The sequence below is a fragment of the Cuculus canorus genome, chromosome 1 (assembly GCF_017976375.1).
Source record: "Cuculus canorus isolate bCucCan1 chromosome 1, bCucCan1.pri, whole genome shotgun sequence".
In the NCBI taxonomy this organism is placed as follows: domain Eukaryota; kingdom Metazoa; phylum Chordata; class Aves; order Cuculiformes; family Cuculidae; genus Cuculus; species Cuculus canorus.
This window is the reverse complement of record NC_071401.1, coordinates 613,760-640,796: the sequence shown is the minus strand read 5'-3', so window position 1 is coordinate 640,796 and position 27,037 is coordinate 613,760. Positions and strand designations below refer to the sequence as shown.

General features: G+C 61.3%; 1 protein-coding gene across 1 annotated transcript; it reads left to right on the top strand.

The window, feature by feature from the left end:
* TPP1 (tripeptidyl peptidase 1) lies at positions 1–27,037 on the top strand. Its single transcript, XM_054078907.1, has 13 exons — positions 1–118; positions 2,013–2,102; positions 5,268–5,407; positions 6,768–6,918; positions 8,942–9,063; positions 10,330–10,529; positions 10,719–10,917; positions 12,700–12,888; positions 20,236–20,308; positions 20,886–21,006; positions 22,737–22,895; positions 25,441–25,578; positions 26,871–27,037. Exons 1-13 carry the CDS (start codon positions 114–116, stop codon positions 27,027–27,029), a joined length of 1,746 nt encoding a protein of 581 aa, XP_053934882.1. The 5' UTR covers positions 1–113; the 3' UTR covers positions 27,030–27,037.

The following is a 27,037-nucleotide window of genomic DNA, read 5'->3' as shown; positions in this document are numbered from 1 at the left end:
TCGCCCTCCCCACGCGCGCCCTCCCCCGTCACGTGACCGCGCTCCCAGACCCGTCACGTGACCGGGGAGCTCCCTCGCGCCACTCACGTGACCCGGGGCAGAGCGGGAGGAAAATGGGGTAACGCGGGGGGGGGTGAGGGGGGTCATGGGGGAGGGGGGGTCACGGGGACTTGGGGGGCTCTCGGGGTCCCATTGGGGGTCACAGGGACTTGGGGGGCTCTTGGGGTCCCAGTGGGGGTCACAGGGACTTGGGGGGCTCTCGGGGTCCCATAGGGGTCACAGGGACTTGGGGGGCTCTTGGGGTCCCATAGGGGTCACAGGGACTTGGGGGGCTCTTGGGGTCTCATTGGGGGTCACAGGGACTTGGGGGGCTCTCGGGGTCCCAGTGGGGGTCACGGGGACTTGGGGGGCTCTCGGGGTCTCATTGGGGGTCACAGGGACTTGGGGGGGCTCTTGGGGTCTCATTGGGGGTCACAGGGACTTGGGGGGCTCTCGGGGTCCCATTGGGGTCACGGGGACTTGGGGGGCTCTCGGGGTCCCATAGGGGTCACGGGGACTTGGGGGGCTCTCGGGGTCCCATTGGGGTCACGGGGACTTGGGGGGCTCTTGGGGTCCCAGTGGGGGTCACGGGGACTTGGGGGGCTCTCGGGGTCCCATTGGGGGTCACAGGGACTTGGGGGGCTCTCGGGGTCCCATAGGGGTCACAGGGACTTGGGGGGCTCTTGGGGTCTCATTGGGGGTCACAGGGACTTGGGGGGCTCTCGGGGTCCCAGTGGGGGTCACGGGGACTTGGGGGGCTCTCGGGGTCCCAGTGGGGGTCACGGGGACTTGGGGGGCTCTCGGGGTCTCATTGGGGGTCACAGGGACTTGGGGGGCTCTTGGGGTCTCATTGGGGGTCACAGGGACTTGGGGGGCTCTCGGGGTCCCATTGGGGTCACGGGGACTTGGGGGGCTCTTGGGGTCCCAGTGGAGGTCACAGGGACTTGGGGGGCTCTTGGGGTCCCAGTGGGGGTCACGGGGACTTGGGGGGCTCTCGGGGTCCCATTGGGGGTCACAGGGACTTGGGGGGCTCTCGGGGTCCCATAGGGGTCACAGGGACTTGGGGGGCTCTTGGGGTCTCATTGGGGGTCACAGGGACTTGGGGGGCTCTTGGGGTCTCATTGGGGGTCACAGGGACTTGGGGGGCTCTCGGGGTCCCAGTGGGGTCACGGGGACTTGGGGGGCTCTCGGGGTCCCATAGGGGTCACGGGGACTTGGGGGGCTGTTGGGGTCCCAGTGGAGGTCACGGGGATTTGGGGGTCTCTTGGGGTCCCAGTGGGGGTCCTGGGACTTGGGGTGATCTTGGGGGGCTGTTGGGGTCCAGGGGGGTCCCAGAACTTGGGGGGCTCTTGGGGGTCTCTTGGGGGCTGTTGGGTTCCCGGGGGGTCCCCTGGCACTTGGGGGGCTCTTGGGGGTCTCTTGAGGGGCTCTTGGGGTCCCAGTGGGGGTCACAGGGATTTGGGGGGCTCTTGAGGGGCTGTTGGGGGTCTCTCGGGGTCCCAGTGGGGTCCCCGGCACTTGGGGGGCTCTTTGGGGGCTCTTGGGGGGGCTCTTGGGGTCCCAGTGGGGGTCACGTGGATTTGGGGGCTCTTGGGAGGCTCTTGGGGGGCTCTTGGGGTCCCAGTGGGGGTCACAGGGATTTGGGGGTCTCTTGGGGTCCCAGTGGGGGTCCCGGGACTTGGGGTGATCTTGGGGGGCTGTTGGGGTCCCAGGGGGGTCCCTGGAACTTGGGTGTCTCTTGGGGGGCTCTTGGGGGGCTGTTGGGGTCCTGGGGGGTCCCCGGCTCTCGGGGGTCTCTTGGGGGCCTGTTGGGGTCCCAGTGGGGGTCCCAGGGATTTGGGGGTCTCTTGGGGATCTCTCGGGGGGCTGTTGGGGTCCCCCGGCCCTTGGGGGTCTCTCGGGGGTCTCTCGGGGAGCTGTTGGGGTCCCCCCGGAGTTGGGGTTCGTGCCAGGCCGTGGGGTGCCCCTCGCAGGGTTCGGGGGCGCCGTTGGGCGTTGGCGCTCTGCGCGGTCGCCTGGAGCTGCGCTGCGGCACTGCTGCTGGAGGCGGATCAGCCCTTCCGGTGAGGAATACCGGGAATGCCGGGAATGCCGGGATCAGCCGGGAACACCGGGAAAGAGCGGGATGGAGCGGGAACGGCCGGGAACGCCAGGAATGCCGGGAAAGAGCGGGATCGGCCGGGAATGCTGGGAGGGAGCGGGAACACCGGGAATACCGGGAATGCTGGGAAAGAGCGGGATCGGCCGGGAATGCCGGGAATACCGGGAATGCCGGGAGCGGCTGGGAATACCGGGAATACCGGGAATGCTGGGATGGAGCGGGAAAGAGCGGGAACGCTGGGAGGGAGTGGGATCAGCCGGGAATGCTGGAAAGGAGCGGGATCGGCCGGGAGTGCTGGGAAGGAGCGGGAGCGGCCGGGAATGCTGGGAGGGAGCGGGAGCGGCCGGGAATGCTGGGAAGGAGCGGGATCGGCCGGGAATGCTGGGAAGGAGTGGGAAAGCCGGGAATGCTGGGAAGGAGCGGGAGCGGCTGGGAATGCTGGGAAGGAGCGGGATCGGCCGGGAATGCTGGGAGGGAGCGGGATCGGCCGGGAATGCTGGGAGGGAGTGGGATCGGCCGGGAATGCTGGGAGGGAGCGGGATCGGCCGGGAATGCTGGGAAGGAGCGGGATCAGCCGGGAATGCTGGGAGGGAGTGGGAGCGGCCGGGAATGCTGGGAAGGAGCGGGATCAGCCGGGAATGCTGGGAGGGAGTGGGATCGGCCGGGAATGCTGGGAAGGAGCGGGATCAGCCGGGAATGCTGGGAGGGAGTGGGATCGGCCGGGAATGCTGGGAAAGAGTGGGATCGGCCGGGAATGCTGGGAAGGAGCGGGATCAGCCGGGAATGCTGGGAGGGAGTGGGAGCGGCCGGGAATGCTGGGAAGGAGCGGGATCAGCCGGGAATGCTGGGAGGGAGTGGGATCGGCCGGGAATGCTGGGAAGGAGTGGGATCAGCCGGGAATGCCGGGAGGGAGCGGGATCAGCCGGGAATGCCGGGAGGGAGTGGGATCGGCCGGGAATGCTGGGAAGGAGTGGGATCAGCTGGGAATGCTGGGAAGGAGCGGGATCAGCCGGGAATGCTGGGAGGGAGCGGGATCAGCCGGGAATGCCGGGAGGGAGCGGGATCGGCCGGGAATGCCGGGAAGGAGTGGGAACGCCGGGAATGCTGGGAAGGAGTGGGATCAGCTGGGAATGCTGGGAAAGAGCGGGAGCGGCCGGGAATGCTGGGAAAGAGCGGGATCGGCCGGGATCGTCGAGGGAGGGGAGGGGGATCATCAGGATCGTCCAGGATCACCGGGAAGGTTTGGGATCACCGGGGTCATCCACAATCAGAAGGAAGGATTAGGATTACCGGGAATGATTAGGATCACCAGGATGATCCAGGATCACTGGGAAGGATTGGGATCAATGGGATTATCCATAATCATTGGGAAGGATTAGGATCACCGGGGAGGATTGGGATCAACGGGATGATCCACAATCACTGGGAATGTTTGGGATCACCGGGGAGGGTTGGGATCACTGGGATCATCCACAATCACTGGGAAGGATTAAGATCACCGGGAAGGATTGGGATCACTGGGAAGGATAGGGATCAATGGGATCATCCATGATCACCAGGGAAGGATTCGGGTCACTGGGATCCCGGGATCACCGGGATCATCCACAATCACTGGGAAGGATTGGGATCACCAGGGAGGATTGGGATCAATGAGATCATCCAGGATTATCAGGAAGGATTGGGATCAATGGGATTATCCAGGATCACTGGGAAGGATTAGGATCACTGGGGAAGGTTGGGATCACGGGGATCATCCAGGATCACCGGGAAGGTTTGGGATCAATGGGATAATCCACAATCATTGGGAAGGATAAGGATCACCGGGAAGGATTGGGATCATCCACAATCAGAGAGAAGGATTAGGATTAATGGGAATGATTAGGATCACCAGGGAAGATTAGGATCACTGGGATCATCCAGGATCATCAGGAAGTATTGGGATCACCGGGATGATCCAGGATCACTGGGAAGGATTGGGATCAATGGGATCATCCATAATCAGAGGGAAGGATTAGGATCACCGGGGAGGATTGGGACCAACGGGATAATCCACAATCACTGGGAAGGTTTGGGATCACCGGGGAGGGTTGGGATCACCGGGATCATCCAGGATCACCAGGGAAGGATTGGGATTACTGGGATTGTCCAGGATCACCAGGAAGGATTGGGATCAATGGGGAGGATTGGGATCACCAGGGAAGATTGGGATCACCGGGATCATCCATAATCGGAGAGAAGGATTAGGATCACTGGGGAAGGTTGGGATTACCGGGATCATCCAGGATCACCGGGAAGGTTTGGGATCACCGGGATCATCCACAATCAGAGGGAAGGATTAGGATCACCGGGAAGGATTGGGATCACCGGGATGATCCAGGATCACTGGGAAGGATTGGGATCAATGGGATCATCCATAATCAGAGGGAAGGATTAGGATCACCGGGAAGGATTGGGATCAACGGGATGATCCACAATCACTGGGAATGTTTGGGATCACCAGGGAGGGTTGGGATCACCGGGATCATCCAGGATCACCAGGGAAGGTTTGGGATTACTGGGATTGACCAGGATCACCAGGAAGGATTGGGATCAATGGGAAGGATTGGGATCAACGGGATGATCCAGGATCACCAGGGAGGGTTGGGATCAATGGGATCATCCACAATCATTGGGAAGGATTAGGATTACCAGGGAAGATTGGGATCACCGGGATCATCCATAATCGGAGAGAAGGATTAGGATCACTGGGGAAGGTTGGGGTTACCAGGATTGTCCAGGATCACCGGGAGGGATTGGGATCACCAGGATCATCCACAATCACTGGGAAGGATTGGGATCACCGGGATCATCCAGGATCACTGGGAACATTTGGGATCACCGGGATCATCCACAATCAGAGGGAAGGATTGGGATCACCGGGGTGATCCAGGATCACTGGGAAGGATTGGGATCAATGGGATTATCCAGGATCACCAGGGAGGATTAGGATCACCGGGAAGGTTGAGATCAATGGGGATCATCCAGGATCACCGGGGAGGGCCGGAATCCCCGGGATGAGGATCGCCAGGAAGGGCCGGGATCACTGGGATGCCGGATCCGCTGATTTCCCCCCCCCGCCTCCTTCCAGCGTTCCCGACGGATGGAGCCACGCCGGGCGCGTCCCAGCGGATCACAGCGTGGAGCTGACGCTGGCGCTGCGCCAACGCGGCATCGCCCGACTCCACCGCCTCATCCGCACCGTATCCGACCCCGGATCACCGCAGTACGGTAACGGCACAGCGACCGGGAATGCCGGGATCCACGGATGGGAGGGTCTGCAGAGGGATGTGGAGAACCGGGATCCATGGATGGAGGGCAGGAAGGGTCTGCAGAGGGATGTGGAGAACCTGGATCCATGGGTGGAGGGCAGGAAGGGTCTGCAGAGGGATCTGGAGAACCTGGATCCATGGATGGAGGGCAGGAAGGGTCTGCAGTGGGATCTGGAGAACCTGGATCCATGGATGGAGGGCAGGAAGGGTCTGCAGAGGGATCTGGAGAACCTGGATCCATGGATGGAGGGCAGGAAGGGTCTGCAGAGGGATGTGGAGAACCTGGATCCATGGGTGGAGGGCAGGAAGGGTCTGCAGAGGGACCTGGAGAACCTGGATCCATGGATGGAGGGCAGGAAGGGTCTGCAGAGGGATCTGGAGAACCTGGATCCATGGGTGGAGGGCAGGAAGGGTCTGCAGAGGGATCTGGAGAACCTGGATCCATGGATGGAGGGCAGGAAGGGTCTGCAGAGGGATCTGGAGAACCTGGATCCATGGGTGGAGGGCAGGAAGGGTCTGCAGAGGGATCTGGAGAACCTGGATCCATGGGTGGAGGGCAGGAAGGGTCTGCAGAGGGATCTGGAGAACCTGGATCCATGGATGGAGGGCAGGAAGGGTCTGCAGAGGGATCTGGAGAACCTGGATCCATGGATGGAGGGCAGGAAGGGTCTGCAGAGGGATCTGGAGAACCTGGATCCATGGATGGAGGGCAGGAAGGGTCTGCAGAGGGATGTGGAGAACCTGGATCCATGGATGGAGGGCAGGAAGGGTCTGCAGAGGGATCTGGAGAACCTGGATCCATGGATGGAGGGCAGGAAGGGTCTGCAGAGGGATCTGGAGAACCTGGATCCATGGATGGAGGGCAGGAAGGGTCTGCAGAGGGATGTGGAGAACCTGGATCCATGGGTGGAGGGCAGGAAGGGTCTGCAGAGGGATCTGGAGAACCTGGATCCATGGGTGGAGGGCAGGAAGGGATCAGGAGATGAGGTTCTCAGAGATGGTTCAGCGGTGGAGTCTCCATCCCAGAGGGGTTCAGGAGATGAGGTTCTCAGAGATGGTTCAGCGGTGGAGTCTCCATCCCAGAGGGGTTCAGGAGATGAGGTTCTCAGAGATGGTTCAGCGGTGGAGTCTCCATCCCAGAGGGGTTCAGGAGATGAGGTTCTCAGAGATGGTTCAGCGGTGGAGTCTCCATCCCAGAGGGGTTCAGGAGATGAGGTTCTCAGCGGTGGAGTCTCCGTTGTGGAACGCGGCGCATGCGCTCCTCAGGGGTCGTTTGGACCCGATGGTGTCCACCACAGCGTCTCGGCGGTTCCTCGCAGGGCGGTTCCTGACTCTGGAGGAGTTGCGGCGCCTCATCCAACCGTCCCCCGGCGCGGTGGCGGCCGTGGAGAAGTGGCTTCGGAGCAGCGGCGTCGAGGAGTGCCGCAGCGTCACCACCCGCGACTTCCTGCAGTGCCGCATGGCCGCGAGGTGAGGCCATGAGGTGGAGATGGACCTCCGGTGGAGATGGAGCTGTGGTGGGGACGGAGCTGTGGTGGGGACGGAGCTGTGGTGGAGGTGGAGCTGTGGTGGGGACGGAGCTGTGGTGGGGACGGAGCTGTGGTGGGGACGGAGCTGTGGTGGACACGGAGCTGTGGTGGAGACGGAGCTGTGGTGGAGATGGAGCTGTGGTGGAGATGGAGCTGTGGTGGGGATGGAGCTGTGGTGGGGACGGAGCTGTGGTGGAGATGGAGCTGTGGTGGAGATGGAGCTGTGGTGGGGACGGAGCTGTGGTGGAGATGGAGCTGTGGTGGAGACGGAGCTGTGGTGGAGACGGAGCTGTGGTGGAGATGGAGCTGTGGTGGAGGTGGAGCTGTGGTGGAGACGGAGCTGTGGTGGGGACGGAGCTGTGGTGGGGACGGAGCTGTGGTGGGGACGGAGCTGTGGTGGAGATGGAGCTGTGGTGGAGATGGAGCTGTGGTGGAGATGGAGCTGTGGTGGGGATGGAGCTGTGGTGGGGACGGAGCTGTGGTGGGGACGGAGCTGTGGTGGAGACGGAGCTGTGGTGGGGACGGAGCTGTGGTGGGGACGGAGCTGTGGTGGAGACGGAGCTGTGGTGGGGACGGAGCTGTGGTGGGGACGGAGCTGTGGTGGAGATGGAGCTGTGGTGGGGACGGAGCTGTGGTGGGGACGGAGCTGTGGTGGGGACGGAGCTGTGGTGGGGACAGAGCTGTGGTGGAGATGGAGCTGTGGTGGAGATGGAGCTGTGGTGGGGACGGAGCTGTGGTGGAGATGGAGCTGTGGTGGGGACGGAGCTGTGGTGAGGACGGAGCTGTGGTGGGGATGGAGCTGTGGTGGGGACGGAGCTGTGGTGGGGACGGAGCTGTTGTGGGGATGGAGCTGTGGTGGAGATGGAGCTGTGGTGGAGGTGGAGCTGTGGTGGAGGTGGAGCTGTGGTGGAGGTGGAGCTGTGGTGGAGACGGAGCTGTGGTGGAGACGGAGCTGTGGTGGAGATGGAGCTGTGGTGGAGGTGGAGCTGTGGTGGAGACGGAGCTGTGGTGGGGACGGAGCTGTGGTGGGGACGGAGCTGTGGTGGGGACGGAGCTGTGGTGGAGATGGAGCTGTGGTGGAGATGGAGCTGTGGTGGAGATGGAGCTGTGGTGGGGATGGAGCTGTGGTGGGGACGGAGCTGTGGTGGGGACGGAGCTGTGGTGGAGACGGAGCTGTGGTGGGGACGGAGCTGTGGTGGGGACGGAGCTGTGGTGGAGACGGAGCTGTGGTGGGGACGGAGCTGTGGTGGGGACGGAGCTGTGGTGGAGATGGAGCTGTGGTGGGGACGGAGCTGTGGTGGGGACGGAGCTGTGGTGGGGACGGAGCTGTGGTGGGGACAGAGCTGTGGTGGAGATGGAGCTGTGGTGGAGATGGAGCTGTGGTGGGGACGGAGCTGTGGTGGAGATGGAGCTGTGGTGGGGACGGAGCTGTGGTGAGGACGGAGCTGTGGTGGGGATGGAGCTGTGGTGGGGACGGAGCTGTGGTGGGGACGGAGCTGTTGTGGGGATGGAGCTGTGGTGGAGATGGAGCTGTGGTGGAGGTGGAGCTGTGGTGGAGGTGGAGCTGTGGTGGAGGTGGAGCTGTGGTGGAGACGGAGCTGTGGTGGAGACGGAGCTGTGGTGGAGGTGGAGCTGTGGTGGAGATGGAGCTGTGGTGGGGACGGACCTGTGGTGGGGACGGAGCTGTGGTGGAGATGGAGCTGTGGTGGGGACGGAGCTGTGGTGGAGATGGAGCTGTGGTGGGGACAGAGCTGTGGTGGGGACGGAGCTGTGGTGGGGACGGAGCTGTGGTGGAGACGGAGCTGTGGTGGGGACGGTGCTGTGGTGGGGACGGAGCTGTGGTGGAGACGGAGCTGTGGTGGGGACGGAGCTGTGGTGGGGACGGAGCTGTGGTGGGGACGGTGCTGTGGTGGGGACGGAGCTGTGGTGGTTCTCGTTGATCCGTTCCCGTCACCGTTCCCCAGCGTTGCCGAACGTCTCCTTCCGGGCGCGGAGTTCCACCGCTACGCGCAGGGCGGTCGCAGCGTTGTTCGCTCTCCGCGTCCCTACGGTGTTCCTGAGGACATCGCTCCCCACATCGACTTCGGTGCTTCCCGGAGCGGCATTGGGTGGGGGTTGGTGTGGTCGAAGAGGTCCTCATCCATGGGGAGAGAGATCCTCCAGGATCCCTGAGGAGCTATGGGTGGAGAACATGGATCCTGCAGCCCTGGAGGCATCTGAGGGGGGTTTGGATGGGGTTTGGAGTGGTGGGAGGTGTCCTCATCCATGGTTGGTGGCCCACGGGAAGGTAGGGCAGATCCTCCAGGATCCCTGAGGAGCTCCGGGTGGAGAACATGGATCCTTCAGCCCTGGAGGCATCTGAGGGGGGTTTGGATGGGGTTTGGAGTGGTTGGAGGTGTCCTCGTCCATGGTTGGTGGCCCAGAGGAAGGTAGGGCAGATCCTCCAGGATCCCTGAGGAGCTATGGGTGGAGAACATGGATCCTTCATCCCTGGAGGCATCTGAGGGGGGTTTGGATGGGGTTTGGAGTGGTGGGAGGTGTCCTCGTCCATGGTTGGTGGCCCACGGGAAGGCAGGGCAGATCCTCCAGGATCCCTGAGGAGCTCTTGGGTGGAGAACACGGCTCCTGCATCCCGGGAAGCTTCCATGGGTGGGGTGGAGGGGCTTTGGAGCCACCTCCATGGGTTGGAGATGTCTCTGCTCATGGCCGGGAGATTGCACTGGAGGGTATTGGAGGTCCCTTCCAATCCATTCCATGATTCTGTGACCTTTGAGGTCCTTCCATCCCAACTCATTCCATCATTCTATGATCTTCGAGGTCCTTCCAACCCAACTCATTCCATGACTCTATGACCTTTGAGGTCCCTTCCAACCCAACTCATTCCATGATTCTATGGTCTTTGAGGTCCCTTCCAACCCAACCCATTCCATGACTCAATGACCTTTAAGGTCCCTTCCATCCCAAACCATTCCATGATTCTATGACCTTTGAGGTCCTTCCAACCCCAACTCATTCCATCATTCCATGACCTTTGAGGTCCTTCCAACCCAACTCATTCCATCATTCTATGACCTTTGAGGTCCTTCCAACCCAACCCATTCCATGATCCCATGACCTCTGAGGTCCCTTCCACCCCACCCCACCCCTCCCAGGGTTGCCCCACAGCAGTGAGGTGGAACCAAATGGCCTTTGAGATCCTTTCCCACCCAATCCCTGATTCTCTGCTTCCCAACTCCCGCGTGGTGGTTGGGATGGAGGGAGGAGATCTTCCATGGGAGCGTTGGGGTGGAGGGAGATGGGGATGGAGGAGCCCCAAAGCCACCGTTCCCTTGACGGCTCCTCCCTCTCGCAGTGGGCGGCCTCCACCGCTTCCCGGCCGAGCGGAAGGTGGTGAGCAGAGCTTGGGCCAAGAAAGAGGCGGAATGGGAGCGATCCAAGGGCGCGCGGGCGGCGTTCCACCTCGGAGTGACGCCGTCCATCCTCCGGAAGAGGTACAACATGACGGCAGAGGACGTCGGACAGTTGGCCAACAACAGCCAGGCCTGCGCCCAGGTAACGCCGGAGCCGCACCGCCATCCGGGCTTTGGTTCTTCTCCAAGGATTTGGTGGATCCGGTGATCCCGGAGCAGCTCGGAGCGTTCCGTAGGAGTTGGTGGGGTGGAACTCCGTAGCTCCACTCTTGGCCGACTTCGGAAGGGAACTTCCATTGGGAAAACCCTTTTCCGGCGGTTGTTTCCGCAGTTCCTGGAGCAGTATTTCCACCAGGCCGACGTGGCCGAGTTCATGGAGCTCTTCGGGAGCAGCTTCCGACATCGCTCCAGCGTTGACCGAGTGGTGGGACCGCAGGGAAGAGGCAAAGCCGGGCTGGAAGCCAGCCTGGACGTGGAGTACATCATGAGCACCGGCGCCAACATCTCCACGTGGGTCTTCAGCAACGCAGGTACTGCGCCGGAGATATCCGCGGGGGCTTCCGTGGAGTCGTGGAGGCGTTGAGGTTGGAAACGATCTCAAAGAGCATCGAGTCGTGGAATGAGTTGGGTTGGAAGGGACCTCGAAGGTCATTGAGTCATGGAATGGGTTGGGATGGAAGGGGCTTCAAAGACCATAGAATGATGGAATGAGTTGGGTTGGAAGGGACCTCAAAGGTCATGGAATGATGGAATGAGTTGGGTTGGAAGGGACCTCAAAGGTCATAGAATCATGGAATGGTTTGGGATGGAAGGGACCTCAAAGATCATAGAATCATGGAATGAGTTGGGATGGAAGGGACCTCAAAGGTCATGGAATGAGTTGGGTTGGAAGGGGCTTCAAAGGTCATAGAATGATGGAATGAGTTGGGTTGGAAGAGACCTCAAAGGTCATAGAATGATGGAATGAGTTGGGTCAGAAGGGACCTCAAAGGTCATAGAGTCATGGAATGAGTTGAGTTGGAAGGGACCTCGAAGTGATGTCAAAGGTCACAGAATGTCCTCCTCCGGTCCAACGCCACCACCAAACGGAGTCCCTGAGCGCCACATCCACGCGGCTCTGAGCCCCTCCGGGTGTGGGGTCTCCGCCGCGGCCTTTGGTGGCATCTGCCGGGGCTTTGCCGCTCTTCCCGTCGCTCCCTCTGGATCCATCCCTTCCCCCTGGATCCATCCCTTCCCCCTGGATCCATCCCTTCCCTTTGAGTCCATCCCTTCCCTCTGGGTCCATCCCTTCCCTCTGGATCCATCTCTTCCCTCTGGATCCGTCCCTTCCCTCTGGATCCGTCCCTTCCCTCTGGGTCCATCCCTTCCCCCTGGATCCATCTCTTCCCTCTGGATCCATCCCTTCCCCTCTGGGTCCATCCCTTCCCCCTGGATCCATCCCTTCCCCCTGGATCCACCCCTTCCCTCTGGATCCATCCCTTCCCCCTGGATCCATCCCTTCCCCCTGGATCCATCCCTTCCCTCTGGGTCCATCCCTTCCCCCTGGATCCATCCCTTCCCTCTGGGTCCATCCCTTCCCTCTGGATCCATCCCTTCCCTCTGGATCCATCCCTTCCCTCTGGATCCATCCCTTCCCCATGGATCCATCCCTTCCCTCTGGATCCATCCCTTCCCTCTGGATCCATCCCTTCCCTCTGGATCCATCCCTTCCCTCTGGATCCATCCCTTCCCCTCTGGATCCATCCCTTCCCTTTGAGTCCATCCCTTCCCTCTGAGTCCATCCCTTCCCTTTGAGTCCATCCCTTTCCTCTGGCTCCATCCCTTCCCTCTGGATCCATCCCTTCCCTCTGGATCCATCCCTTCCCCCTGGGTCCATCCCTTCCCCCTGGGTCCATCCCTTCCCCCTGGATCCATCCCTTCCCCCTGGATCCATCCCTTCCCTCTGGATCCATCCCTTCCCTCTGGATCCATCCCTTCCCTTTGAGTCCATCCCTTCCCTTTGAGTCCATCCCTTTCCTCTGGCTCCATCCCTTCCCCTCTGGATCCATCCCTTCCCCCTGGATCCATCCCTTCCCCTCTGGATCCATCCCTTCCCTCTGGCTCCATCCCTTCCCCCTGGATCCATCCCTTCCCTCTGGATCCATCCCTTCCCTCTGGCTCCATCCCTTCCCCCTGGATCCATCCCTTCCCCCTGGATCCCTCCTGACCATACGGGACATCGTCTCTGCTCTCCATTGGGCCAAACCCCATGGATCCAACGCTGCTCTCCCCCATTCCCATTCCCATTCCCCATTCCCTTTTTCTCTCCGTAGGGCGTCACGAGAGTCAGGAGCCGTTCCTGGAGTGGCTCCTGGTGCTGAGCAACACCTCGGCGGTGCCGTGGGTGCACTCCGTCAGCTACGGCGACGCCGAGGACAGCCTCTCGCGCGCCTACGTCGAGCGCCTCAACGTGGAGTTCATGAAGGCGGCCGCGCGCGGACTCACCGTCCTCTTCGCCTCCGGTGCCGTAGGGGCGGGCGGAGGAGATCCTTCCATGGGAACGTTGGGACGGAGGGAGGAGATCTTCCATGGGAACGTTGGGGCGGAGGAGATCTTCCATGGGAGCGTTGGGGTGGAGGAGATCTTCCATGGGAGCGTTGGGGTGGAGGGAGGAGATCTTCCATGGGAGCGTTGGGATGGAGGAGATCTTCCATGGGAGCGTTGGGATGGAGGAGATCCTTCCATGGGAACGTTGGGATGGAGGGAGGAGATCTTCCATGGGAGCGTTGGGATGGAGGAGATCTTCCATGGGAACGTTGGGATGGAGGAGATCTTCCATGGGAACGTTGGGATGGAGGAGATCTTCCATGGGAGCGTTGGGATGGAGGAGATCTTCCATGGGAGCGTTGGGATGGAGGGAGGAGATCTTCCATGGGAACGTTGGGATGGAGGAGATCTTCCATGGGAGCGTTGGGATGGAGGGAGGAGATCTTCCATGGGAGCATTGGGATGGAGGAGATCTTCCATGGGAGCGTTGGGATGGAGGAGATCTTCCATGGGAGCGTTGGGATGGAGGGAGGAGATCTTCCATGGGAGCGTTGGGATGGAGGAGATCTTCCATGGGAGCGTTGGGATGGAGGAGATCTTCCATGGGAGCGTTGGGATGGAGGGAGGAGATCTTCCATGGGAGCGTTGGGGTGGAGGGAGGAGATCTTCCATGGGAGCGTTGGGATGGAGGGAGGAGATCTTCCATGGGAACGTTGGGATGGAGGAGATCTTCCATGGGAGCGTTGGGATGGAGGAGATCTTCCATGGGAACGTTGGGATGGAGGAGATCTTCCATGGGAGCGTTGGGATGGAGGAGATCTTCCATGGGAGCGTTGGGATGGAGGAGATCTTCCATGGGAGCGTTGGGATGGAGGAGATCTTCCATGGGAACGTTGGGATGGAGGAGATCTTCCATGGGAGCGTTGGGATGGAGGAGATCTTCCATGGGAGCGTTGGGATGGAGGAGATCTTCCATGGGAGCGTTGGGATGGAGGAGATCTTCCATGGGAGCGTTGGGATGGAGGAGATCTTCCATGGGAGCGTTGGGGTGGAGGAGATCTTCCATGGGAACGTTGGGATGGAGGAGATCTTCCATGGGAGCGTTGGGATGGAGGAGATCTTCCATGGGAGCGTTGGGATGGAGGAGATCTTCCATGGGAGCGTTGGGATGGAGGAGATCTTCCATGGGAGCGTTGGGATGGAGGAGATCTTCCATGGGAGCGTTGGGGTGGAGGAGATCTTCCATGGGAACGTTGGGATGGAGGAGATCTTCCATGGGAGCGTTGGGATGGAGGAGATCTTCCATGGGAGCGTTGGGGCGGAGGGAGGAGATCTTCCATGGGAGCGTTGGGATGGAGGGAGGAGATCTTCCATGGGAACGTTGGGATGGAGGGAGGAGATCTTCCATGGGAGCGTTGGGATGGAGGAGATCTTCCATGGGAGCGTTGGGATGGAGGGAGGAGATCTTCCATGGGAGCGTTGGGATGGAGGAGATCTTCCATGGGAGCGTTGGGATGGAGGAGATCTTCCATGGGAGCGTTGGGATGGAGGGAGGAGATCTTCCATGGGAGCGTTGGGATGGAGGAGATCTTCCATGGGAGCGTTGGGATGGAGGAGATCTTCCATGGGAACGTTGGGATGGAGGAGATCTTCCATGGGAACGTTGGGATGGAGGGAGGAGATCTTCCATGGGAGCGTTGGGATGGAGGAGATCTTCCATGGGAACGTTGGGATGGAGGAGATCTTCCATGGGAGCGTTGGGATGGAGGAGATCTTCCATGGGAGCGTTGGGATGGAGGGAGGAGATCTTCCATGGGAGCGTTGGGATGGAGGAGATCTTCCATGGGAGCGTTGGGGTGGAGGAGATCTTCCATGGGAGCGTTGGGGTGGAGGAGATCTTCCATGGGAACGTTGGGGCGGAGGAGATCTTCCATGGGAGCGTTGGGGTGGAGGAGATCTTCCATGGGAGCGTTGGGATGGAGGGAGGAGATCTTCCATGGGAGCGTTGGGGCGGAGGGAGGAGATCTTCCATGGGAACGTTGGGATGGAGGAGATCTTCCATGGGAGCGTTGGGGTGGAGGGAGGAGATCTTCCATGGGAGCGTTGGGATGGAGGAGATCTTCCATGGGAGCGTTGGGATGGAGGAGATCTTCCATGGGAACGTTGGGATGGAGGAGATCTTCCATGGGAGCGTTGGGATGGAGGGAGGAGATCTTCCATGGGAGCGTTGGGATGGAGGGAGGAGATCTTCCATGGGAGCGTTGGGATGGAGGAGATCTTCCATGGGAGCGTTGGGATGGAGGAGATCTTCCATGGGAGCGTTGGGATGGAGGAGATCTTCCATGGGAGCGTTGGGGTGGAGGGAGGAGATCTTCCATGGGAGCGTTGGGATGGAGGAGATCTTCCATGGGAACGTTGGGATGGAGGAGATCTTCCATGGGAGCGTTGGGATGGAGGAGATCTTCCATGGGAGCGTTGGGGTGGAGGAGATCTTCCATGGGAGCGTTGGGATGGAGGAGATCTTCCATGGGAGCGTTGGGATGGAGGAGATCTTCCATGGGAGCGTTGGGATGGAGGAGATCTTCCATGGGAGCGTTGGGGTGGAGGAGATCTTCCATGGGAGCGTTGGGATGGAGAGAGGAGATCTTCCATGGGAGTGTTGGGGTGGAGGGAGGAGATCTTCCATGGGAACGTTGGGATGGAGGAGATCTTCCATGGGAGCGTTGGGATGGAGGAGATCTTCCATGGGAGCGTTGGGGCGGAGGAGATCTTCCATGGGAGCGTTGGGATGGAGGAGATCTTCCATGGGAGCGTTGGGATGGAGGAGATCTTCCATGGGAGCGTTGGGGTGGAGGGAGGAGATCTTCCATGGGAGCGTTGGGGTGGAGGAGATCTTCCATGGGAGCGTTGGGGTGGAGGGAGGAGATCTTCCATGGGAACGTTGGGATGGAGGGAGGAGATCTTCCATGGGAGCGTTGGGATGGAGGAGATCTTCCATGGGAGCGTTGGGATGGAGGAGATCTTCCATGGGAGCGTTGGGATGGAGGAGATCTTCCATGGGAGCGTTGGGATGGAGAGAGGAGATCTTCCATGGGAGCGTTGGGATGGAGGAGATCTTCCATGGGAACGTTGGGATGGAGGAGATCTTCCATGGGAGCGTTGGGATGGAGGAGATCTTCCATGGGAACGTTGGGATGGATGGAGGAGATCTTCCATGGGAGCGTTGGGGTGGAGGAGATCTTCCATGGGAACGTTGGGATGGATGGAGGAGATCTTCCATGGGAGCGTTGGGATGGAGGAGATCTTCCATGGGAGCGTTGGGGTGGAGGGAGGAGATCTTCCATGGGAGCGTTGGGGTGGAGGAGATCTTCCATGGGAGCGTTGGGATGGAGGAGATCTTCCATGGGAGCGTTGGGATGGAGGGAGGAGATCTTCCATGGGAGCGTTGGGGTGGAGGAGATCTTCCATGGGAGCGTTGGGGTGGAGGAGATCTTCCATGGGAGCGTTGGGATGGAGGAGATCTTCCATGGGAACGTTGGGATGGAGGAGATCTTCCATGGGAGCGTTGGGGTGGAGGAGATCTTCCATGGGAGCGTTGGGGCGGACGGAGGAGATCTTCCATGGGAGCGTTGGGATGGAGGGAGGAGATCTTCCATGGGAGCATTGGGATGGAGGAGATCTTCCATGGGAGCGTTGGGATGGAGGAGATCTTCCATGGGAGCGTTGGGATGGAGGGAGGAGATCTTCCATGGGAGCGTTGGGATGGAGGAGATCTTCCATGGGAGCGTTGGGATGGAGGAGATCTTCCATGGGAGCGTTGGGATGGAGGAGATCTTCCATGGGAGCGTTGGGATGGAGGGAGGAGATCTTCCATGGGAGCGTTGGGGTGGAGGGAGGAGATCTTCCATGGGAGCGTTGGGATGGAGGGAGGAGATCTTCCATGGGAACGTTGGGATGGAGGAGATCTTCCATGGGAGCGTTGGGATGGAGGAGATCTTCCATGGGAACGTTGGGATGGAGGAGATCTTCCATGGGAACGTTGGGATGGAGGAGATCTTCCATGGGAGCGTTGGGATGGAGGAGATCTTCCATGGGAGCGTTGGGATGGAGGAGATCTTCCATGGGAACGTTGGGATGGAGGAGATCTTCCATGGGAGCGTTGGGATGGAGGAGATCTTCCATGGGAGCGTTGGGATGGAGGAGATCTTCCATGGGAGCGTTGGGATGGAGGAGATCTTCCATGGGAGCGTTGGGATGGAGGAGATCTTCCATGGGAGCGTTGGGGTGGAGGAGATCTTCCATGGGAACGTTGGGATGGAGGAGATCTTCCATGGGAGCGTTGGGGTGGAGGAGATCTTCCATGGGAGCGTTGGGATGGAGGAGATCTTCCATGGGAGCGTTGGGATGGAGGAGATCTTCCATGGGAGCGTTGGGATGGAGGAGATCTTCCATGGGAGCGTTGGGGTGGAGGAGATCTTCCATGGGAACGTTGGGATGGAGGAGATCTTCCATGGGAGCGTTGGGATGGAGGAGATCTTCCATGGGAGCGTTGGGGCGGAGGGAGGAGATCTTCCATGGGAGCGTTGGGATGGAGGGAGGAGATCTTCCATGGGAACGTTGGGATGGAGGGAGGAGATCTTCCATGGGAGCGTTGGGATGGAGGAGATCTTCCATGGGAGCGTTGGGATGGAGGGAGGAGATCTTCCATGGGAGCGTTGGGATGGAGGAGATCTTCCATGGGAGCGTTGGGATGGAGGAGATCTTCCATGGGAGCGTTGGGATGGAGGAGATCTTCCATGGGAGCGTTGGGATGGAGGAGATCTTCCATGGGAACGTTGGGATGGAGGAGATCTTCCATGGGAACGTTGGGATGGAGGGAGGAGATCTTCCATGGGAGCGTTGGGATGGAGGAGATCTTCCATGGGAACGTTGGGATGGAGGAGATCTTCCATGGGAGCGTTGGGATGGAGGAGATCTTCCATGGGAGCGTTGGGATGGAGGGAGGAGATCTTCCATGGGAGCGTTGGGATGGAGGAGATCTTCCATGGGAGCGTTGGGGTGGAGGAGATCTTCCATGGGAGCGTTGGGGTGGAGGAGATCTTCCATGGGAACGTTGGGGCGGAGGAGATCTTCCATGGGAGCGTTGGGGTGGAGGAGATCTTCCATGGGAGCGTTGGGATGGAGGGAGGAGATCTTCCATGGGAGCGTTGGGGTGGAGGGAGGAGATCTTCCATGGGAGCGTTGGGGCGGAGGGAGGAGATCTTCCATGGGAACGTTGGGATGGAGGAGATCTTCCATGGGAGCGTTGGGGTGGAGGGAGGAGATCTTCCATGGGAGCGTTGGGATGGAGGAGATCTTCCATGGGAGCGTTGGGATGGAGGAGATCTTCCATGGGAACGTTGGGATGGAGGAGATCTTCCATGGGAGCGTTGGGATGGAGGGAGGAGATCTTCCATGGGAGCGTTGGGATGGAGGGAGGAGATCTTCCATGGGAGCGTTGGGATGGAGGAGATCTTCCATGGGAGCGTTGGGATGGAGGAGATCTTCCATGGGAACGTTGGGATGGAGGAGATCTTCCATGGGAGCGTTGGGGTGGAGGGAGGAGATCTTCCATGGGAGCGTTGGGATGGAGGAGATCTTCCATGGGAACGTTGGGATGGAGGAGATCTTCCATGGGAGCGTTGGGATGGAGGAGATCTTCCATGGGAGCGTTGGGGTGGAGGAGATCTTCCATGGGAGCGTTGGGATGGAGGAGATCTTCCATGGGAGCGTTGGGATGGAGGAGATCTTCCATGGGAGCGTTGGGATGGAGGAGATCTTCCATGGGAGCGTTGGGGTGGAGGAGATCTTCCATGGGAGCGTTGGGATGGAGAGAGGAGATCTTCCATGGGAGTGTTGGGGTGGAGGGAGGAGATCTTCCATGGGAACGTTGGGATGGAGGAGATCTTCCATGGGAGCGTTGGGATGGAGGAGATCTTCCATGGGAGCGTTGGGATGGAGAGAGGAGATCTTCCATGGGAGTGTTGGGGTGGAGGGAGGAGATCTTCCATGGGAACGTTGGGATGGAGGAGATCTTCCATGGGAGTGTTGGGATGGAGGAGATCTTCCATGGGAACGTTGGGGCGGAGGAGATCTTCCATGGGAGCGTTGGGATGGAGGAGATCTTCCATGGGAGCGTTGGGATGGAGGAGATCTTCCATGGGAGCGTTGGGGTGGAGGGAGGAGATCTTCCATGGGAGCGTTGGGGTGGAGGAGATCTTCCATGGGAGCGTTGGGGTGGAGGGAGGAGATCTTCCATGGGAACGTTGGGATGGAGGGAGGAGATCTTCCATGGGAGCGTTGGGATGGAGGAGATCTTCCATGGGAGCGTTGGGATGGAGGAGATCTTCCATGGGAGCGTTGGGATGGAGGAGATCTTCCATGGGAGCGTTGGGATGGAGAGAGGAGATCTTCCATGGGAGCGTTGGGGTGGAGGAGATCTTCCATGGGAGCGTTGGGGTGGAGGAGATCTTCCATGGGAGCGTTGGGATGGAGGAGATCTTCCATGGGAACGTTGGGATGGAGGAGATCTTCCATGGGAGCGTTGGGGTGGAGGAGATCTTCCATGGGAGCGTTGGGGCGGACGGAGGAGATCTTCCATGGGAGCGTTGGGATGGAGGGAGGAGATCTTCCATGGGAACGTTGGGGTGGAGGAGATCTTCCATGGGAGCGTTGGGGCGGAGGGAGGAGATCTTCCATGGGAGCGTTGGGATGGAGGAGATCTTCCATGGGAACGTTGGGATGGAGGAGATCTTCCATGGGAGCGTTGGGGTGGAGGAGATCTTCCATGGGAGCGTTGGGGCGGAGGGAGGAGATCTTCCATGGGAGCGTTGGGATGGAGGAGATCTTCCATGGGAGCGTTGGGATGGAGGAGATCTTCCATGGGAGTGTTGGGACGGAGGGAGGAGATCTTCCATGGGAGCGTTGGGATGGAGGGAGGAGATCTTCCATGGGAGCGTTGGGATGGAGGAGATCTTCCATGGGAACGTTGGGGTGGAGGAGATCTTCCATTGGAGTGTTGGGATGGAGGAGATCTTCCATGGGAGCGTTGGGATGGAGGAGATCTTCCATGGGAGCGTTGGGATGGAGGAGATCTTCCATGGGAGCGTTGGGATGGAGGAGATCTTCCATGGGAGCGTTGGGGTGGAGGGAGGAGCTCTTCCCACCAAGATGGACATTGGGATGGAGGAAGGAGCAATTCCCACCACAGTGTTGGTGGACGTTGGGATGGAGGGAGGAGCTCTTCCCACCGTGGTGGACGTTGCCGATGGTCTCCGTTGCAGGTGACGATGGCTCCGGTTGCCGACGGGAGCCCGGGGGCAATCACACCTTCCGGCCCAGTTTTCCGGCCTCGAGGTGAGCGTTGGGATGGAATTGGAGGTTCTTGAGAAGCTCCAGAAGGACAAAGAGGCTTTGGAGCTCCAGGAATGGAGGCCCAGAGGAAGGGAGGGAGATCCTCCAGGATCTCTGAGGAGCTCCGGGTGGAGAACGTGGATCGATCCTTCATCCCTGGAGGCATCTGAGGAGGGGTTGGAGTGGTCGGAGAGGTCCCAGTCCGTGAGTGGTGGCCCAGAGGAAGGTGGGGAGATCCTCCAGGATCCCTGAGGAGCTCCGGGTGGAGAACATGGATCGATTTTTCATCCCTGGAGGCATCTGAGGGGGGGTTGGATGGGGTTTGGAGTGGTCGGAGAGGTCCTCATCCATGGTTGGTGGCCCAGAGGAAGGTGGGCAGATCCTCCAGGATCTCTGAGGATCTCTGGGTGGAGAACATGGATCGATCCTTCATCCCTGGAGGCATCTGAGGGGGGTTTGGATGGGTTTGGAGTGGTCAGAGAGGTCCCCGTCCGTGAGTGGTGGCCCAGAGGAAGGTGGGGAGATCCTCCAGGAGAACGCGGTCCTTCATCCCCGGCTGTTCCGTCTCTGTCCTCCGCAGTCCCTATGTCACCACGGTTGGTGGAACATCGTTCCGGAACCCTTTCCTGGTGACGGAGGAGGTGACGGATTACATCAGCGGTGGAGGCTTCAGCAATGTCTTCTCCATGCCCGACTACCAGGTGAGGACGCGCTGCTCCGGGAAGGACGGGAGGGGGGAGGCCACCAGGAGAAGGTCACCACCTCCAACCCTCCCGGTCTCCAAGAAGGACCTCGAGGTCCTGGAGAGCCTCCGGAGAAGGGAACGGAGCTGTGGAAGGGGTGGGAGAACCTGGGAAGGGGCTGAGGGACCCGGAGGGGTTTGGTCTGGAGAAGAAGAGGCCAAAGGGAGACCTCATGGACCTCCAACCAAAAGGAGGTTGTGGGGAGGTGGGTGTTGGTGTCTTCTCCTGAGGAACAAAGGATGGGATGAGAGGAACCGTCTCCAGGGGAGGGTTGGGTGGGATCCTGGGAGGAATTCCATCCTGGAAGGAAGTGGTGAAGCCGTGGCAGAGGCTGCGAAGGACAACGGTGGAGTCCCCATCTCTGGAGGGGTTCAAAATCCACGTGGTGGTGGTGGTGAGGGTCAGCGTTTGGTGGTGGCGTTGGCGCCGTTGGGTTGAGGGATGGACTGGAGGACCTTTGAGGGCTTTTCCCACCTCAGTGATTCCATGGCCGTGTCCCGGTCCATGCGTTGTTCCTCCTGAGCTGTAGAACCCTCAGTTGAACCTCATGAGGTTCCTCCACCCAACGTTCCACCTTCAGGACCTGATTCTCTGGTGGTGTTGATATTGATGGGTTTATGGATGGACTCGATGACCCTCGAGGTCTTCTCCCACCTCAATGACTCCATGACCGTGTCCCGGTCCATGGGTTTTGTTCCTCCTGAGCTGTAGAACCCTCAGTTGAACCTCATAAGGTTCCTCCACCCAACGTTCCACCTTCAGGACACGGTTCTCTGGTGGCGTTGGTACTGTTGGGTTGATGGATGGACTCGATGACCCTTGAGGTCTTCTCCCACCTCAATGACTCCATGACCGTGTCCCGGTCCATGGGTTGTTCCTCCTGAGCTTCAGGACCCTCAGTTGAACCTCATGAGGTTCCTCCACCCAACGTTCCACCTTCAGGACCCCATTCTCTGGTGGGATCGGTGCCCTTGGGTGGTCTTTTCCCACCTCAGTGATTCCATGACCGTGTCCCGGTCCATGGGTTTTGTTCCTCCTGAGCTGTAGAACCCTCCTCGTTCCTTGGTTGAACTTCATGAGGTTCTTCCCATGAGGTTCCTCCCACCCAACATTCCACCTTTGGGACGCGGTTCTCTGGTGGCGTTGGTACCGTTGGGTTGATGGATGGACTGGAGGACCCTCCAGGGCTTTTCCAACCTCAGTGATTCCATGGCCGTGTCCCGGTCCATGGCTTTTGTTCCTCCTGAGCTGTAGAACCCTCAGTTGAACCTCATGAGGTTCCTCCACCCAACATTCCACCTTCAGGACGCGGTTCTCTGGTGGGATTGGTGCCCTTGGGTGGTCTTTTCCCACCTCAGTGATTCCATGACCGTGTCCCGGTCCATGGGTTTTGTTCCTCCTGAGCTGTAGAACCCTCAGTTGAACTTCATGAGGTTCCTCCTGGCGGTTCCGTGGTGGTGTTGGCAGTGTTGGTGGTTGGATGGGACAATCCCAAAGCTCTTTTCCCACCTCAGTGATTCCATGACCGTGTCCCGTTCCATGGGTTGTTCCTCCTGAGCTGTAGAACCCTCAGTTGAACCTCCTGAGGTTCCTCCTGAGGTTCCTCCTGAGGTTCCTCCTGGTGGTTCCCTGGTGGTGGTGGTGGTGGTGGTTGGATGGGACCCTCCGGGGCTGTGGTGTCCCCGCAGGCGGCGGCGGTGCAGCAGTTCCTGCGTTCGGCTCCCGCTCTCCCTCCGGAGTCGTACTTCAACCGCGGTGGCCGCGCGTACCCGGATTTGGCGGCGCTCTCCGACAACTACTGGGTGGTGTCCAACCGCGTCCCCCTGCCATGGGTGTCGGGAACGTCGGTGAGCGCCGGCGGTGGCGGTGACGCCGAGCGGTGGTGGTGACGGTGGTGGTGGCAGTGACAGTGGTGCTGAGCGGTGACGGTGGTGGTGGTGGTGGCGGTGGTGGTGACGGTGGTGATCGCGGTGGCGCTGAGCAGTGGTGGTGGTGGTGACAGTGGCGTTGACGCTGAGTGGTGGCGGTGACGGTGACAGTGACGATGGCAGTGGCAGTGACAGTGGTGGTGACAGTGACAATGGTGCTGAGCGGTGGTGGTGACGGTGACGGTGGCGGTGGTGGTGACGGTGGTGATCGCGGTGGCGCTGAGCAGTGGTGGTGGCGGTGACAGTGGCGTTGACGCTGAGTGGTGGCGGTGATGGTGACAGTGATGATGGCAGTGGCAGTGACAGTGGTGGTGACGGTGACAGTGGCGGTGATGGTGGTGTTGACGTTGAGCAGTGGCGGTGGCAGTGATGGCGGTGGCATTGACGCTGAGCGGTGACAGTGGTGGTGGTGGTGGTGGTGATGGTGGTGATGGTGACAGTGACGGTGGTGGTGGCGGTAGTGGTGGTGGTGACGGTGACAGTGGCAGTGGTGGTGACGGTGGCGCTGAGCGGTGGCAGTGATGGTGACGGTAGCAGTGGAGTTGACGCTGAGTGGTGGCGGTGATGGTGGCGGTGACGCTGGCGGTGACAGTGGCAGTGGTGGTGATGGCGGTGGTGACGGTGGCGATGCTGAGCGATAGTGGTGGTGACAGTGATGGTGGCGGTGACAGTGATGGTGGTGCTGAGCAGTGACAGTGGTGGTGATGGTGGCGACGCTGAGCGGTGGCGGTGACGGTGGCAGTGGTGGTGACGGTGGTGATCACGGTGGCGCTGAGCAGTGGTGGTGGCAGTGACAGTGGCGTTGACACTGAGTGGTGGCGGTGATGGTGACGGTGATGCTGAGCAGTGGTGGTGACGGTGACGGTGACGATGACAGTGGCAGTGACAGCAGCGGTGACGGTGACAGTGGTGGTGGCGGTGATGGTGACGGTGGCACTGAGCAGTGAGCGGTGGTGGTGGCAGTGGTGACAGTGGCGCTGAGCAGTGAGCGGTGGTGGTGACGGTGGTGGTGGCGGTGATGGTGACGGTGGCAGTGATGGTGACAGTGACGGTGGCATTGATGCTGAGCGGTGGCAGTGACGGTGGTGGTGGTTGTGGCGGTGGCGGTGACAATGGTGCTGAGCGGTGGCGGTAACGGTGACAGTGGCGGTGACGGTGGTGTTGACGCTGAGCGGTGGCGGTGATGGCAGTGGCATTGACGCTGAACAGTGGCGGTGGTGGTGACGGTGGTGGTTGTGGTGGTGGTTGCGGTGGCGCTGAGTGGTGGTGGTGGCAGTGACAGTGCCGTTAACGCTGAGTGGTGGCGGTGACGGTGACGGTGACGATGGCAGTGGCAGTGACAGCAGCGATGACGGTGACAGCGGTGGTGGCGGCGGCGCTGAGCAGTGGCGTTGACAGTGGCGTTGACGCTGAGTGGTGGTGGTGACGGTGACGGTGATGATGGCGGTGACGGTGACAGTGGTGGTGGCAGTGGCGGTGACGGTGGCACTGAGCAGTGGCGATGGCAGTGACAGTGGCGATGGCGGTGGTGGTGACAATAGCACTGAGCAGTGGCGGTGATGGTGGCACTGAGCGGTGACAGTGGCGGTGACAGTGACGGTGATGGTGATGGTGGCGCTGAGCGGTGGCGGTGGCATTGATGCGGAGTGGTGGCGGTGGTGGTGGTGGTGACAGTGGCGATGCTGAGTGGTGGCAGTGGTGGTGACGGTGATGGTGGTGGTGACGGTGATGGTGGTGGTGACGGTGGCGCTGAGCAGTGACAGTGGTGACAGTGGTGTTGACGCTGAGCGGTGGCAGTGGCGGTGACGGTTGTGACGGTGGCGTTGACGCTGAGCGGTGACGGTGGTGGTGGCACTGAGCAGTGGCAGTGACGGTGATGGTGCTGCTGAGTGTTGACGCCGAGTGGTGACGGTGGCGGTGACGATGGCATTGACGCTGAGCAGTGGCGGTGGTGGTCATGGCAGTGACAGTGGCGCTGAGCGGTGACGGTGATGCTGGCGGTGACGGTGGCAGTGGTGGTGACAGTGGCAGTGGCGGTGATGGTGATGGTGGTGGTGGCAGTGGTGACAGTGGTGGTGGTGATGGTGACGGTGGCGCTGAGCAGTGACGGTGGTGTTGACGCTGAGCGGTGACAGTGTTGGTGACGGTGGTGATGGTGGTGGTGGTGATGGTGACGTTGATGTTGACGGTGACGGTGATGGTGGCGGTGACGGTGGTGTTGATGCTGAGCAGTGGTGGTGGTGGTGATGGTGGTGACAGTGGCGCTGAGCGGTGACGGTGGCGTTGACGGTGGTGCTGAGCGGTGACGGTGGCGTTGACGGTGGTGCTGAGCGGTGGCGTTGATGCTGAGCGGTGGTGGTGACGGTGACGGTGATGGTGGTGGTGATGATGACGTTGACGCTGAGCGGTGATGGTGACGGTGTCGGTGGCGGTGACGGTGACGGTGTCGGTGGTGTCCCCGCAGGCGTCGACGCCGGTGGTGGCGGGAATGGTGGCGCTGATCAACGACCGTCGGCTGCGGCGCGGCCTCGCGCCCCTCGGCTTCCTCAACCCCGCGCTGTACGGCCTCCGCCGCCGCGGCCACCGCGACGCCATCTACGACGTGAGGGGCTGTGGGGCACAGGGGGAGGTGTGGGGCAGAGAGGGGCTGTGGGGCACAGGGGGGCTGTGGGGCACAGGGGGAGATGTGGGGCAGAGAGGGGCTGTGGGGCAGAGGGGTGTGGGGCAGAGGGGGCATGTGGGGCACAGGGGGGCTGTGGGGCAGAGGGGGGCTGTGGGGCACAGGGGGGCTGTGGGGCAGAGGGGATGTGGGGCAGAGGGGAGATGTGGGGCAGAGGGGAGATGTGGGGCAGAGGAGATGTGGGGCAGAGGGGAGATGTGGGGCAGAGGGGCTGTGGGGCAAAGGGGGAGATGTGGGGCACAGGGGGATGTGGGGCAGAGGGGAGATGTGGGGCACAGGGGGGATGTGGGGCAGAGGGGGGCTGTGGGGCACAGGGGGAGATGTGGGGCACAGGGGGATGTGGGGCAGAGGGGAGATGTGGGGCACAGGGGGGATGTGGGGCTGAGGGGGATGTGGGGCCGCTGTGGGGCTGAGGGGCCGCTGTGGGGCCGCTGTGGAGCTGTGGGGCAGAAGGCCGCTGTGGGGCCGCTGAGGGGCAGAGACTGCTGTGGGGGAGAGGCCGCGGTGGGGCCGCTGTGGGGCAGAGGCCGCTGTGGGGCTGCTGAGGGCCGCTGTGGGGCTGAGGGGCCGCTGTGAGGCCGCTGTGGGGCAGAGGCCGCTGTGGGGCTGTGGGGCCGCTGTGGGGCAGAGGCCGCTGTGGGGCTGCTGTGGTGCTGTGGGGCCGCTGTAGGGCTGCTGTGGGGCTGAGGCCACTGTGGGGCTGCTGTGGGGCAGAGTCCGCTGTGGGGCTGTGGGGCCACTGTGGGGCTGTGGGGCTGCTGTGGGGCAGAGGCCACTGTGGGGCTGTTGGGCTGCTGTGGGGCAGAGGCCGCTGTGGTGCTGTGGGGCCGCTGTGGGGCTGAAGGGCCACTGTGGGGCAGAGGGCCGCTATGGGGCCGCAGAGAGGCCGCTGTGGGGCAGAGGCCGCTGTGGGGCTGTGGGGCTGCTGTGGAGCAGAGGGCGCTATGGTGCTGTGGGGCCTCTGTGGGGCAGAGGCCGCGGTGGGGCCGCTGTGGGGCTGTGGGGCCGCTGTGGGGCAGAGGGGGGGCTGTGGGGCCGCTGTGGGGCTGAGGGGCCGCTGTGGGACCGCTGTGGGGCCACTGTGGGGCTGAGGCCGCTGTGGGGCTGTGGGGCCGCTGTGGGGCAGAGAACGCTGTGGGGCAGGGTCCGCTGTGGGGCGCTGTGGGCCCGAGGCGTCGGCGCGGTTTCCCGCGGGTGACGGCGGCTCCCGGCAGGTGACGCGCGGCTGCCACGTGTCGTGCCTGGACGGGGCGGTGCAGGGCCGCGGGTTCTGCGCGGGCCCCGCCTGGGACCCCGTCACCGGGTGGGGGACCCCCAACTTCCCGCGGCTCCTGGAGGCGCTCGGGCCGCCCCCAGACGCCCCGCACAAATAAACGCGAGT